At 52.2% G+C, this 14,301-nt stretch overlaps 6 protein-coding genes across 6 annotated transcripts; 3 read left to right on the top strand and 3 right to left on the bottom strand.

Annotated features, from left to right (window-relative positions):
- Positions 1–511: 511 nt before the first annotated feature.
- APUU_41303S (uncharacterized protein) lies at positions 512–1,492 on the bottom strand (the record flags this gene model as incomplete). Its single annotated transcript, XM_041704470.1, has 1 exon — positions 512–1,492. The coding sequence occupies one exon, from the start codon at positions 1,490–1,492 to the stop codon at positions 512–514; it is 981 nt and encodes a 326-aa protein (XP_041557053.1).
- Positions 1,493–2,477: 985 nt separating this feature from the next.
- On the bottom strand, positions 2,478–5,152 carry APUU_41302S (mRNA-binding ubiquitin-specific protease UBP3; the record flags this gene model as incomplete). The annotated part of the gene is made up of 2 exons (XM_041704469.1): positions 2,478–4,577; positions 4,634–5,152. The coding sequence occupies 2 exons, from the start codon at positions 5,150–5,152 to the stop codon at positions 2,478–2,480; spliced, it is 2,619 nt and encodes an 872-aa protein (XP_041557052.1).
- An 811-nt stretch (positions 5,153–5,963) lies between these two features.
- APUU_41301A (RING-type E3 ubiquitin transferase MAG2) lies at positions 5,964–8,198 on the top strand (the record flags this gene model as incomplete). Its single annotated transcript, XM_041704468.1, has 2 exons — positions 5,964–6,212; positions 6,267–8,198. 2 exons carry the CDS (start codon positions 5,964–5,966, stop codon positions 8,196–8,198), a joined length of 2,181 nt encoding a protein of 726 aa, XP_041557051.1.
- A 432-nt stretch (positions 8,199–8,630) lies between these two features.
- Positions 8,631–10,566, top strand: erg4 (c-24(28) sterol reductase; the record flags this gene model as incomplete). Its single annotated transcript, XM_041704467.1, has 5 exons — positions 8,631–8,668; positions 8,792–9,853; positions 9,905–10,236; positions 10,288–10,505; positions 10,555–10,566. 5 exons carry the CDS (start codon positions 8,631–8,633, stop codon positions 10,564–10,566), a joined length of 1,662 nt encoding a protein of 553 aa, XP_041557050.1.
- A 476-nt stretch (positions 10,567–11,042) lies between these two features.
- On the top strand, positions 11,043–12,264 carry APUU_41299A (dienelactone hydrolase family protein; the record flags this gene model as incomplete). The annotated part of the gene is made up of 6 exons (XM_041704466.1): positions 11,043–11,103; positions 11,152–11,235; positions 11,314–11,465; positions 11,580–11,831; positions 11,914–12,025; positions 12,110–12,264. 6 exons carry the CDS (start codon positions 11,043–11,045, stop codon positions 12,262–12,264), a joined length of 816 nt encoding a protein of 271 aa, XP_041557049.1.
- Positions 12,265–12,364: 100 nt separating this feature from the next.
- On the bottom strand, positions 12,365–13,720 carry APUU_41298S (uncharacterized protein; the record flags this gene model as incomplete). The annotated part of the gene is made up of 1 exon (XM_041704465.1): positions 12,365–13,720. The coding sequence occupies one exon, from the start codon at positions 13,718–13,720 to the stop codon at positions 12,365–12,367; it is 1,356 nt and encodes a 451-aa protein (XP_041557048.1).
- Between the last annotated feature and the right edge of the window lie 581 nt (positions 13,721–14,301).

The raw sequence follows: 14,301 nt of genomic DNA, 5'->3' as shown, positions 1-14,301 counted from the left end.
TGATGCTATACATGCCAACGCCTGAACCAGACACGCGGGGAGACGAGGATGGTGTGCTCGTCGATCATGGATTCTGCCCTCGGATGTCTGGCTTGTGATCTAATTTTTAGTCCTTGTGTCCTCTGTATATAAATTATTCTGGTTCAGCCTTCTGCCCGACTCCGAGAACTCAAATACGGACGATGGTGCAATATCGAACCCAGACATTGCTTATTCGTGATTGAGTTCTTGAGTTCTCTCTGTAGATCCATCCCTGCGCGTTTTGTTCATTCCGCATCTTGGATACAGAGACTGCGTCATTGTCATTCTCAAACCGCCTCTAACCAGCATTACGTCGTTTGTACGGAGTAGGGAACAGGTTAGAATATATGCTGTCGATCTAGCTTATCTCTTTGGACAACTAGGAAGCTCACTATTTGCATCGTAGGCCTATATGTACATCTGACATCATTCAGTCGCTCATCTGCCCCTGGTTAGTTAGAGTGTATGTATAAGCCCTATTCAGACATCACTACGCAAGAGTCAACACCCCCGGCCGATACGGCAACAGGTTATAGTCCGCATCAACCGACGGATCCTTCCCCTGATAAAGCAGCTGCAAGTTACACACATCCACCATATTCCTCTGGTCCGAGTTGACCCTCACCAGATCCCCGTGGCTGATATCATCTGTCCAAGTCGCGCCACTATTCGCCTTGCCCGCAAAGGGGGAACTCTCTGTGTTGGCCCCCTCCAGCGCCGTCCAGTCCCCGCCCAGACTCGACGCCGTGAAGGCACGGAAATACCGGCCCCCAGACCCAATCGCTTCGACGATCATCAGATACTCACTCCCCTCGGTGATGGTGTAAAGCTGCACCGCCTCGAACAGGTTGTTGCGCGTATCCGACAGAATCGTCTCCGCCTCTGTGCCGAAATCACCGGGGAAGTCGTCAATGGGCTGACTCGCGCGATAGATCTTGCCGTTGTCGCCGGCGAAGAAGAGATACATATCCGTCTCATCGCCGATGACGGTCTGGTCGATGACGCCCGTATCTGAGTTATCGCCGTCAATGTTGCCGGAATACAGCGGCTGCGCGTCAGACCAGCCGTTTGCATCGGTGGGATCGGACGATGTCCTATACGAGAACGCCGTCGGCCCCCATTGGTACGCGAGAATCCAGACGTCCTTGGGCGCGAAGCGGAAGATGGTCGGCGCGACGGTGGCGGTGTTCATGGCGTTTTGGGAGGCGGAGGCCATGTCGGTCCAGTTGGCGAAGAGGTCGAAGTTGAGAGAGCCGTAGCCGGTGTCTGGGTCGTAGTAGGACGCGTAGACGAGGTGTTTGTCGTTGTGGATTACGGTTGTGAAGTCCTTGAGCGAGGCCCATCCTGAACTTGGTTCGGCGAGGGCCTCGCTTGAGGTCCAGCTGAAGCTGGAGGGGAGGGAGCACTGGGCTGCGATGCCTGGGAGTGATGCCAGCATTGCGCTGGCAAAAGTAGAAATCTTGAAGCCCATTGTGTTGATTGTTAAGAGAACATTGCCATATTCCCGACAGCCAGCGGGGGACTGTCTTATATGGTGATGGCTGGTGATGGTGATGGTGAGGAACGCTATATTGCCTAATCTACGGCTAAAGTGCATGAAACAAAGCTGCAGGCCAAGGAGCTGCCGTTCTGCAGGCCGGGCTTTTGCCGTTTCGGCCACGGGCTGTGGGGTTGGCATTGGTGCCGGCTGAATTCTACTGCAAGATTGAAATGAAGTTTGTTTATTGAAGCATGCTTTTGTATCTCATCCGCGCACCTATCTTCTTCTCCTTTTCCTGCCAATGAAACCAACTCCAACCTCCGCCGCCATTAGTATAAGCATAAGAAACAGCCATCCACATCCCTCCTCCTCACCAACACACCTATCAAGTAGTGATATCCTCGTCTCAAACAACATCAGCCACGCTCTTGATAACACGCACACGTCTATGAAAGGAAATTCATGCAGTCGTTATAATCCCGCCTCACGCCACGGTGCATCAGACATGCTGCCGTCAATGAGGTGAACCAAATGGGCTATGCGAGGAAATTGGGGGTATATATCAGAGCGACATCCACCAGATACAGCATAGTGCTAAACACAAGTCAAAGGTCAAGGTCAAAGGGGAAAGATATCATATCATGCAATAGATGAGCGGATATGATGTAGATGTGAAGCAGCATACAGCCACCGGTAATTCATGGAATAGATGGCCGAAAAAGACATATCAATCAAAAAAGTTCGCGCCTCCGAACTCAATGACTGGTCTCTTCGGTGTAATATTTGTTGATCAAAGTCGGGAGTTAGATGGGCGATCATGTGCACGATCAAAAAGTAGACAGTCGTGCAACTGATCAGATTGCACAATGGGGGTTCGTTGATAAGTAGGTAAGTTGTTGAAGGTAGCGTCTGTCGATTCTTCAGAGCGTCGTTGTCTCCCAGGGTTGAAATGGGCCGCTCTCGTGAGAGAACGCTATCATGGGATACGCTCGTAGAACAACAAGTACGCCACCTTGTTGTCCCGGGTTCCGTATCGTCCGAGTGGGGTGCGGACACCAGAGGATGCTCCGGATGGGTTAGGGGTTCCGTTGACAGCGGCTGAGGTGGACTTCTTGCTCGAGTGGCCAGAGCCCGTGCCATTGACCTGACTCCAGCCTCGGCCATCGTCGGACTGCTCGCCTTGATCGATATGGTCGTAAATGTTGGCAGGCGAGTTGTCGCGCTTGTGCTGTTCCAACGCAGTGGCCAGCACCTTCGGGTCTTCTTCTCCACCGGCTTCCGCCACATCTTCGCTCCTGATCCGACGAATGACGGTGTCGTCGAGACGGATCCATTCGCGGCCCTCCTGGCGACGCACATCAACGGTATAGTGACCGCCGCTGGCGTTCTTACCATGGTGGTAAATCACTCCAACAAGTCGGTATTTCGGAAGACCGCCCTGGGCCATCATAACATTACGTCTGTGGGGAGGGAACACCTCTCGCGGGATCTCCAGGTCAAGAGGGTATCCGATCTTCTTCCAGATCTTCTGGGTACCGTGCGTAACACTATCATACTGGAACCGCTTCAGGTGGATAATAAGAACTGGGGGAAGGTTCTCGATGAAGACTTGCTTCGTGGCAGTGACATTGGGGCCGCGCGAAGAGTTGAAGTCTCCCTGAATGCTTTCCGGCTTAGTCAAGCCCTTCAGAGCATCCACAATGTTGTGGACATCGGGTGCACCAATGTCAAGCTGAAGAGGCTGGTACGGTTCAAGAGTCACCGACGCCTTGTTACCAGGTACCCGGAACTCGGATCGGATTTTGCCGCCAAAGATCTTCGTGATCGGAGATTCCGATGCAATGTGACCGGACGAGCGCGTAACAGCGGATTTCTGTTTGTGGCCAACTTCCAACCACCCGTCAGCACCCTCGCCGTCAGTAGAAGATGCGGATTGGGTAACGCTCGTCGTAGGAGATTCAGCTAAATCCTTATCCTTGGCCGCGCGAGCGCATTCCTCGTGCATTTCTTCAAGGAGGAAACCCAAGAATTCCTGAGCATCCTGCTGGTGCCCGCGACGCATGTCCCGGAAACGCGGCAGTTGCCGGATAACCTCGTAGACAAATTCTGGGGTGAACGCCTCCCCGTATTGCTCGAGTTCGTTCGCCTTTAGTCTCATCCGCAGCTGCTCTTCGTCGTCGGCCGCATCAATGACACGAAACTCTTTCATGAACATAATTAAAGCATCCACCATGGGGAAATCGCTGTGAATACTGTGGGACGCACGCTTCCCAATATGGTCGAGCAACTGGTAGAATGGCACACAAGAAACCAAAATCTGAAGAACCGAATTCATATAGCACATATTGCCGGTGTTGACGAGGCCTCTAGGTTCAAGGAAAGTCACCTTGTCGCTGTACTGAGAAACATCATCTCCCAGGTTCACAACAACATCCGCGATGGTTTGGTTTCGGGGCTTTCCGGCACCATTGATTACTCCTGGCGACGGAGCAGCTTGGCCAGCCGCAGCCCGGGCAAGATTCTTGTTCCGAACCAAGTCTGCCCACGACTTGGGCGCCGCGGCCTTGGCGGGAACCTCTTGCTTGTTCTCAGCCGGTTCGTTTGACTGTTCAGCTGCGCCTGATGGTTCTTCAGCGGCTGTGCCAGCAACCTCTGGAGTCGATTTCGATATCTCGGAGGGGCGGCTAGCAGCGTCGCTCTTGGCTGCACGACGCGAGGCGTTTGGCGCTGGGATGGCCGGGACAACGGGGACAACAGGAGCGGCTGCTTTCGGCGTCTTGGACTGGCTCTGGGGCCGCGCAGATGAGCTCTGCACAGCTGAAGACGGGGTCGTGGGCTGGGTGGAATCCGCGATAGATGGGGCAGCCGACAAAGTTGGGGTTTGAGGCTCAGATGGCGTCTGCACCTCGGCTTGCTGAGCCTTGGCCTGTCTTGGCTCCCCACCCCTGTGAGAGCCTTGTCCATCCTTCATAGGAAGCTCCACTGAAAGAGAGGAAGCCTGCAGATTGCGGGTCTTGCGCGGTCTACGGGGAGCCCTGGCTGGGAAAGGACTATCGGGGTTTGAAAGCCATGGAAGCTATATTCATATTAGCTATCAAGCGTGGACTAATAAAACAGCGAGAAATATCTTACCGGAGCTCGGAAGGGTTCTTTTGGCGACGGGACAGTGTTGACCGGGACCGGACCAGGAGACGACGTGGTAGCCGGGCTAGGTGTATGAACTGGCATAACCACAGGGGACTGGGCTTGTGGCGGAAGCGCTCCAGGAGCAGGACCCATGGACGGCGACATCGGGTTCTGGAAGGGGGTTGTAGCTCTCGGTTGGAGAGGGAGCGATTGTGGCGGCATATGGGCCGGAGCCATTAGGGGCTGTTGTGGAGGGTAGGAAGATATGAATGCCGGGGCGTAGGGATTGGGGTATGCACGAGGAGGCATCTGCATCGGTGGAAAAGGTGCATACCACTGCGGGTACTGGTGCGGAGGGTAGGCCGGAGGAGGGTGGTGGCCGTTCATCTGAGGCGGATAACCCATATAGGCGGGAGGCGACCGCATATTGGGAGGTCCGCTCGCGTAAGGAACGTCCTGCTGGCGCCGAGGCGCAGGAATGGGTGGCTGCCCATGGGGCATTGCGGGCAGGTGATGGTTCATCATGTCCAGGCACGTAGAATGGCCGCCTTGACTATTTCAGCCGCGCGTTGCCTCAATGGGAGCCATATGAGGATTTGAAGTAAGGTTCGAGAGGGGACGCTGAGCCTAGAAGGCAGCCATTATCCCTCGAGGCAGCTAGGTTGATGAAAAGCGAAATTTCGTTGCAGTTGTACCGGGAATTGTCGGCCGGGGTAATTCTGGAGGGCGAGACGAGATGGTGTGTTAGCTTGGTGCGCCAATGACAAAACGCACGGAAGGGAGGAGGCCGTGATGTGAAAGAGAGCTAGAAAAGCGGAGAGATACAAACCGGATACTCGAGTAGCCACAAATTAACAAGTGGAAATCGACAGAACAGCCCGAGACGAAGAGGGCGGGCGAGGGAGGCGAGGGGACCGGGGACGGGCAGCGGCAGAAAGACGACGAGTTCCCCAACTGGGCTGAGATGATGTTTTTTTCGGGGCTTCGGCGGGCGGCACGTGCCTGAGGCTCCCAGCGCCAAGACCGGCGATGACATACCGTCACGGCTCGCCCCTCACTCGCTTTTCTCCCTCTTTTCGCCTTGAGCCGGAGGAGGATCAGGTTTCTGGTGCTTCTCCTCTCCTGCTACTGCCCCTCGGGGTTTCTTTTGATCCGTTCGCTCGCATCCATTGCTGAGAGATCCAAGCATTCTTCGTTTTGCTGCTTGGATGGTACTTCCTGCGGGAGACGCCCCCCGTTCGAGTCTTGGTGACTCAACCCCTCATATCAATACTTTTGGAAACTTCCCTCACTGTCCCATATCTACAGACATTGTTTGCTTTCCGACAGGCAAGCAATGTCGTCCAATTCTGGCCAGACTCCTCCCTCTTCCAAGGCGGTGAACATACCGAATAAGTCGTCATCTTCGACATTCCACTCCGCACCTGCAATCGATAGCGGTCCCAGACGCGTGGGAGCATCAGGCAGCTTTGGCGCTGGGTTGGCGTCGAAGAGCTCAAGCTCTGCTCGAAACAATCAGGCCCTGAAAAGCCAGCACAAGCGGCAAAGGCGTCCCCGGTTACTGGATGATGATATTGATGAGTCGGTGGGTGCTCCCCTGGGCAATTTTACCAATTGGCCTAGCTGATCGAGTATGTAGACCATCATGAAATCGACAATCAGCCGAAAGGGACAGACGTCCATCACCCACTTAATGAACTTTTCTCTACCCCCTCGTCCCGAATACCATCCTCCACCGCGGAACCCCCGCCGCTACAACTCATGGGGTCTTGGGTCTGGCTATCATGCGATGGACAAGGCCCGCTACGTTCATGCCAATTATCGCTTCATCGTAACACCAAACCGCGTCTACCACGCCCAAGCAGCTAACGCCGACGTACACCTTGACTGGGACTCGATTCTCCAAATACTTGTTTCTGCCCAGACTCAGGCGTCCAGCTGCCCTATTTGCTTGTCTACACCCGTGGCACCGCGGATGGCTCAGTGTGGACATATATTCTGTCTGCCCTGTCTAATTCGTTTTATGCACTCGACAGACAACGAAAACCCGGCTTCCGAAAAGAAAGCGCGTTGTAAAAAATGCCCTATCTGCTGGGATATCATTTACATCTCGGAAACACGGCCAGTGAGATGGTTCAGTGGCCAAGAAGGTATCCTCCCTTTCGAGGGCGGCGACGTCGTGCTGAGGCTTGTCAAAAGGGACACTCGAAGTACCCTCGCCCTGCCTAGAGACGGTGCTGAGAGTCTTGCTCCTGAAGAGGATATTCCATGGTACCATGCTGCGGAAGTGGCAGATTATGCCCGTATCATGAAAGGGGGAGAAGACTACATGAACGCTCAATACGATACCGAGATTGAAGATTTACGCAGGCAGGAGCAAGAAGACGAGGTCTTGTTTGGAGACGAGACCACATGGACGAAAAAGGCAGTGTCAGCCATAAACGAAGCCAAGCAAAAGCTCGAAGGCATCGGGAACCCCCCTGAAGTTTCACCCCAGCCAGCCGTCAATCGACCACCGAAAGACCCAATTACCCACCAGGAGCCGCCAGAAGAGGTTGCACTCATGTATGCTTCACAGCATGCCACCAAGGCAGGCAAATCTTCACCTAGTGAGGAACCCATTATACAGAATGAGGTTGACCAAACTACGGAGGCAATGAATAATATAGATTTGACAACGACGAATGGCACAAGGTCCAAACAGAAGCATCCTGCGACTGGCCGAAACAATCCTCAGTCGGATCGAAAAAAGGGCTCCAACGCGCCTCATCCTGCCGACCAGCCATATTACTTCTACCAAGCTCTACCTCATTACTACCTTTCCCCTCTTGATATCCGCGTTCTCAAAACTGCATTTGGAGATTACTCGTTGTTCCCGGCAACCATCCTACCTCGTGTTGAACACATAACTACCGGTCACATTATGGATGACGAGTTGCGCAAGCGCGTCAAGTACCTTGGTCATCTCCCTCAGGGCTGTGAAGTGAACTTCCTTGAGTGCGATTGGAGAGATGTTGTCATGCCAGACGTCCTAGAACAGTTCAGCACGGAATTAGGAAAGCGACGGAAGCGGAATAAAGAGAAAGAAGTCCGTGAGGAGAAGAGTCGCATCAAAGCTGAGAAAGAGGAGGATGAGAAGCGTTGGGCTGCAGCGCGTCAGAAGAGACCGAGCATCAGCACAAGCGATCGACCATTCTCCGACCGTGATTTCATACCATTAGCAGGTGCAGCCGATGCTGGAAATATCGAACTCGGGTCCTCCGCCTCACCTCCTCGGCCACCGTCTCATTTCAGTGCGTTAGCCAGTCCTTCGACCAGCCCTCCCGGAGCCCGCACTGTCTGGGGAACCGCTGCCGTAGCAGGACCTGCAACAAAGCCTGACCACCTCAGGGCCACTCCTCGAGACGGTTGGCGAGAAGGGTGGGAAGACGAGTTGTTTGCTCACCAAGAGAGTGAGTTGATTGCTCAAACAGCCGTGGATGAGAACAATTCGTCCTCGCAGGCGAAAAAGAAGGGAAAGAAGAACAAGAAGATAACCCTCATGTCCACCAATATTCAACGGGGGGCATGACTTTTTTGTTTGTAATTTCTCTTCTGTATTTCTCTTCTAGATGTTTGTTCGAGCGCGAAAGCGGTATTTTGCTTGGGAATAAACTGGACAGGAGTCGACGGACATTTTTGCATTTGACGAATCATACTTATATAGCCTGGTAAATAGTAAATACACTAGAATCTGACTGACAAGAGCCAACTGCTTGGGCCTGCAAGCCATCTTATGTGGAGCATTCCTTGGTTGGTTGTTGGGCGTTGGCCCCTTAAAAGATCGCCGAACTAAAAAGTTCCCCAGCTTTACCTATTTTTTGTTGTCCTCCCGCCAAAAGTCAAAACATTTCGCCCTCCCAGTCTTTCCCTTCTCCCTCCCGCCCCCAGCACTTGTCGCTCTCCCTTCTCAAAATCCTTTTTGGAAAGGCTAAATTGTCAATTCTCGCATGCCGACAAGATCATGAGAGTCACTCGCTCGCAGACGGGGATAACCCCCAAGTAAGTTGCCACGCTGTTCTAAGGGGCACAATTCTCCTTGCGACAGCCACTCCCCTCCGCTGCGTCGGATCCCCGTTGAATGTCGGCTTTTTAAGGTCAATTGCTTATTTATCGTCTGCTTAGGAAAGTTGACCGTCCCGGTTACGTCGAGACGCCTGGTGGCCGTCGAGTCGCCCGCAGCAGCGTTGCGCCGTCCGAGGAGCCATCCGATTCAGCGACCGAGTCCAGGGGCCGGACGAGATCGACTACTCGACGACGTTCTACACGCGTGAAAAGCGAAGACCTCTCTGAGGATGAGGACAAGGCTGCGTCGAGCAATGGTCACGCCAATGGACATGCCAATGGACACTCCAATGGACACTCCAAGGTCAAGAAGGAGCGCATCATTGATGGCTGGGTGGAAGGCAAGGACCCCAAGGTCGACTACAGCGGACATTATGAATTCGGTGGTTCCGCTGGTGTCCTCTCGATGATGATCGGATTCCCGCTCCTGATGTACTACATGTGGATTGGTGCGACCTACTACGATGGCAAGTTCCCTCGTCCTTCAGAGGGCCAGAGCATGTCGGAATTTTTCGCGCACCTCGGCCATCTGGCGTACGAAGGTGCATTCCCGTCTGTCAAGGCGTGGACTATTTACTGGGTTTTTTTCATCTTCGAAGGTGCTTGCTATCTGCTTATCCCTGGGATCACTGTCATGGGTCGTCCACTGCCTCACCTTGGAGGCAAGCAGCTTCCGTACTACTGCTCCGCACTTTGGTCGTTCTGGACTACGATCGCGATCGCTTGCACGCTCCACTTCACCGGAATTTTCAAGTTGTACACCATCATCGACGAGTTCGGCCCTCTCATGAGCGTGGCTATCCTATCTGGATTCATCGTCGCCTTTATCGCCTACTTTTCGGCATTGGCTCGTGGAGCGGAGCACCGCATGACCGGATATCCTATCTATGACTTCTTCATGGGAGCAGAGCTCAACCCTCGCATGTTCGGTATCTTGGACTTCAAGATGTTCTTCGAAGTCCGCCTGCCTTGGTACATTCTTCTGCTTGTCACCATGGGTACTGCCGCCAGACAGTACGAAGTCTATGGATACGTTTCTGGAGAAGTTGGATTTTTGTTAATGGCACACTTCCTCTATGCAAACGCCTGCTCCAAGGGTGAAGAATGCATTGTGTCCACATGGTAAGTTTGCGCAAGCAAGAAACCAACCGTTCGTCTAGCTGACGTTTTCAGGGATATGTACTATGAAAAATGGGGTTTTATGCTGATCTTCTGGAACCTCGCTGGTGTGCCCTTGAGTTACTGCCACTGCACGATCTACCTTGCCAACCACGACCCCGCTACTTACCACTGGAACCGCTATTTCCTGGCCTTCCTCTATTTGGCCTACCTGTTTGTTTACTGGGTCTGGGACACCACGAACAGCCAGAAGAACCGATACCGCCAGCAGGAGCGCGGCACCACTGTGTTCCGCAAGGCCTTCCCTCAACTGCCTTGGCAAACAATCAAGGACCCCAAGACTATCACTGCCGCGGACGGCTCCATGATCTTGATTGACGGCTGGTGTAGGTGTCTTTTTTCCCGGCGAATCTCACGAACTATACTAACTTTCGCAGACGGCAAGGCTCGCAAGATCCACTACACTTGCGACCTCTACTTTGCTCTTAACTGGGGTCTTATCACCGGGTTCAATAGTCCATTCCCTTGGTTCTATCCCGTCTTCTTTGCGTGCATGATCTCGCATCGTGCTCTCCGGGACATTCAGCGCTGCCGCAACAAGTACGGCGAGGCTTGGGCTGAGTATGAGAGACGGGTCCCATACCTCTTCATCCCTGTACGTATAAACACTACCACTTGTGTGACCATATACTAATGCCCTATAGTACGTATTCTAAACGCGTTCCTCCGAAAATGAGTCCAGTCCACAGTGGACTGCCCATTCAAGTCAACTCAGTCAACCGACCGCTCGACGCTTGGGATGTATTTTCGCATCCTCGCCTGCGGTATCTTTTGGGTTCTATGAACCCTTGATCTGTTTTACCATTCGCTGTATCTATTTTCTTCACTTCTACACCTGTTTTCTAACCCTCCTGGTTTGCTTTTTTCCCCCTTTTCCTTTTCCTTTTCTTTTACCGGTACGAAGGGTACAAGCTTGCTTGTCATTTCTGGATGGCCATGACGCCAAAATTCTAATTACGATAATCTATATTTAAGACATGCATGACCTAGAGCATCCCCAATAATAAAAAATGCCATATCTATCACGTGATTCCCTTATCAGTCACCCCGCACTGCAGCGTAGAAAGCTCAAGCTCAAGCTCCAAGCTACAAGCTCAACAACCTAACATCAATTGGCATAAAAGCAGACACGATGTTGATCAAGGAGTATCATCACGATGTTCCCACAACCGCAGACGGCAATGGCTCAATGCGTCCGTCCATCTCGTCCTAACAATCACCGCTAGCTAACCACCAAACAGGAATATATGTTTTCCATCCCACCATTCCGGGGTATCCCAACGCGCGTTTCCCTGGTGTCGTCGTATTCAGTGAGATTTACCAGGGTATGCGTACAGCATTTAATTCACTCCCTCATATAAAAAGAAAGAAAACCGAGCTAATTGGTATCCTTGGTGGAAAAGTAACCGGTCCCGTCGCCCGCTTCGCCCGCCAAATCGCCGGACAGGGATACATCGCTGTTGCGCCATCGAGCTACCACGAGTTCACGGGGCCCGAAGCACTAAGCTATAACGCCGAGGACACAGATAAGGGAAATGAGTGGAAGATCTCAAAAGTACGACCCCCTCCAACCCGGCACTCGACCGAATACTCAATACATACATGACACGACACCAGCTGGAATGTTACAATAGTTGGAGTGCTAGTGCTAATGTACGGGTCGTGATAGAAACTCTCCGCCTACGACGAAGACGCAACCCTATCCGTCTCGTATCTGCTTAGTCTCCCAACATGCACAGGCCGGGTGGGGGCCACGGGGATGTGTCTAGGTGGACATCTCGCGTACCGGTGTGCGCTGGATAGCAGAGTCCAAGCAGCCGTGTGCTATTTCGCGACGGATATCCACAGCCGTACGCTGGGGAAGGGCAAGGACGATGATTCGTTGAAGAGGGCGGGGGATATTAAGGGAGAGCTTGCTATGGTATGTACACATTGATTTTTTTTACAAGTTATGTTGGGTTTGATTTGGCGTAGTGGCTAATGGTTTTGGTCTGTGGTGACAGATCTTTGGCAAAAGCGATACGCATGTTCCCCCCGCAGGACGGGACTTGATCCGTTCTACGCTCCATGAGAAGGGTGTCTTATTTAGTTTCTATGAGGTTGCTTGGGCTCAGCGTATGTCCTTTCCCCGTTCTTCACCTGCCTTTCTCTTCGTACTATCTACCATTCCGCCAACTATATATAACTAACCACATATAGACGCGTTCATCCGCGACGAGCTCAGCAAAGGGCGTTACGACCCGGCTATTAGCAAGGTGTGCTTTGAGATGCTTCTAGAAGTATTTGGACGAACCCTTAAGATTGATCTGGGCGAGCATGATGGGAAGGAGGTGAAGGTTGAGGATGTTTGTTAGATACATCAACGACCTATGATATTTAATTTGAACGAACGCTAGTTTGATTACTAGAAGCAAGCTATCCTATTATAAATATTTAGCCTGTATAAACTACCGATTATCGACTTGGCTGATCCTTGGACTGTTTTCGCAACTGGTAACGCGTCATGCCCATTGCCCACTCCTCAATGAGAAACATCGCTATCGACTTGTCTGACTGCTGAAATTCCGCCTCGTATTCCGAAACCAGATCGTCCAATTCATTGTGAGTGATCCGTCTCTCGGTGGACAACACGGTGAGCTGATTAATGCTTGCAGATCGACATGAATGCGCAAGGCCGAGGCATGCAAACGAGCAGGCACGGAACACTACTGAGGCGACACGTTTGTGTAGGTAGGGAGTATATCGTGCATCTTGAGACCCTGTCGGCTTCTGGGCGAGGAGAAAAGCTCCAACTAAGCCGCTTATTACTGCTGGGGTCCTACCTTTATTGGTGGGGATGTAGTTGATTATAATCTCATTTAGTAGGACGTTCAGTGGAACGGAGCCCTCGGCAGAACATGGGCAAGAAAACAGGTCGCGGTGCTTTGTAGCCCTCATTATTGCTCTGATGATGCCCGATTTGGATATACTCGGCTGGAAAAACACTGTCCAGTTTTCGACAAATCGATGGCTATGCGATTCTGTGTCTTCCCCCGGGTTCATTTCGAGCTGCTCCTCAACCAAAGACGCGAAGGCTTTTCCAATCTTGCCAGCAACATAGTGCAGGGCTGTTATCCGCGAAACTCCGAGCGGGCGATACAACCAGGCCGTTCTGTCTCGGAACCACTTACACATTTCGAGATAGTTGAAGAAAGCACGCGCGGCAGTGTCGACCTTATACTGACCATTGTAACCGGTCCTCTTCGGTAGGGTTAATGCCGTAAGCGGCGTGTACATTAGATGGTCCCTTTCGCCAACGTTCTTGAAACCAACATTGTACAGTATTTGCGCCGCGTCCTTATTACAGCCGACCAAGAAGTAGACGGATGTGGCACTACCTGGGAAAATAATATCGGGAACCAGTAGCTTGATTGTATTGTAATCGACCGCCTCGGTTGCGGCCAGAGCTGCTGCCACAGCAGCTGCCTGAGAATTTAACCTGCGTTGGTTAGGGCGTACGCCTAATTGCCATAGCTGCTCTGGCGATAGGTGTTTTCGAGCGAGGTTCACAAGTTCCTGTCGTTGCTTGTAAAGGTGTGACGCGATAATCTCGAATACAGCCTTGTCGAAGTAGGCCACTGCAGCATCATTGATGATTGTTCGATCAATCGGACAGTTGTCCTGCTCCAGTAGCCTTCGGACCCTCTCTGGTTGGAAACGCATAACAGCTTCGCGAAGTTCCGACACCAGACTCTCAACGCCATCCTTAGGCAGCTCAGCTGTACTGGATGTGGGTGCGTCGCCGTTGGTAACGCCTTCCTGGATTGTCATACTTGAAATGGCGTTCTGTAGGGTTCAATATGAATAGATAACGACTGAATAAGCGGCAAAGAAATATCGTAAGATAAGAATGAGCACTATATCTCTGTATCGGGCCAGGATTCTCCCTAGTACTGAAATGTTGAAGGAGGGATTGGAAATATTTGACGCCTGGTTAAGAGATTCATGGTTGCAACTTCCTTCAGCGCGACTTCCCAACGGAGTCGCATACCGACGGGCACTATGAACTTCGTCTTGACTCAGCGTCATAGCGTAAGAAAGTGGCAGCTTATCGGGGATGAAGGCTTCTCACTAGTATCCTTGTCCTTAACTTGACCAGTGGCTATTGGGTTGCCACAACACTGTCGTGTGTGAGGTGCTATTGAGTCGCGCTTCAGACAGAATGAACATGATAACAGTTGAGAAGCTCCCGGAGACTGTTGTAATGGTAGCTTCCAACAAGCCTGTTCGGAAATGTCATGATCACACCAAGGGGAATAGAGGCCCTCAGAAAGCTGAGTCTTGAGATACAAACGAACCCTGTATCGCATTCAAGGTCCGCCCGAAGTTTATCATTTATAATTGCCGAAGAA

This window comes from Aspergillus puulaauensis, chromosome 4, assembly GCF_016861865.1.
Source record: "Aspergillus puulaauensis MK2 DNA, chromosome 4, nearly complete sequence".
In the NCBI taxonomy this organism is placed as follows: Eukaryota; Fungi; Ascomycota; class Eurotiomycetes; order Eurotiales; family Aspergillaceae; genus Aspergillus; species Aspergillus puulaauensis.
Note: the sequence above shows the minus strand (reverse complement) of the source record. Positions and strands in the feature narration are given on the sequence as shown.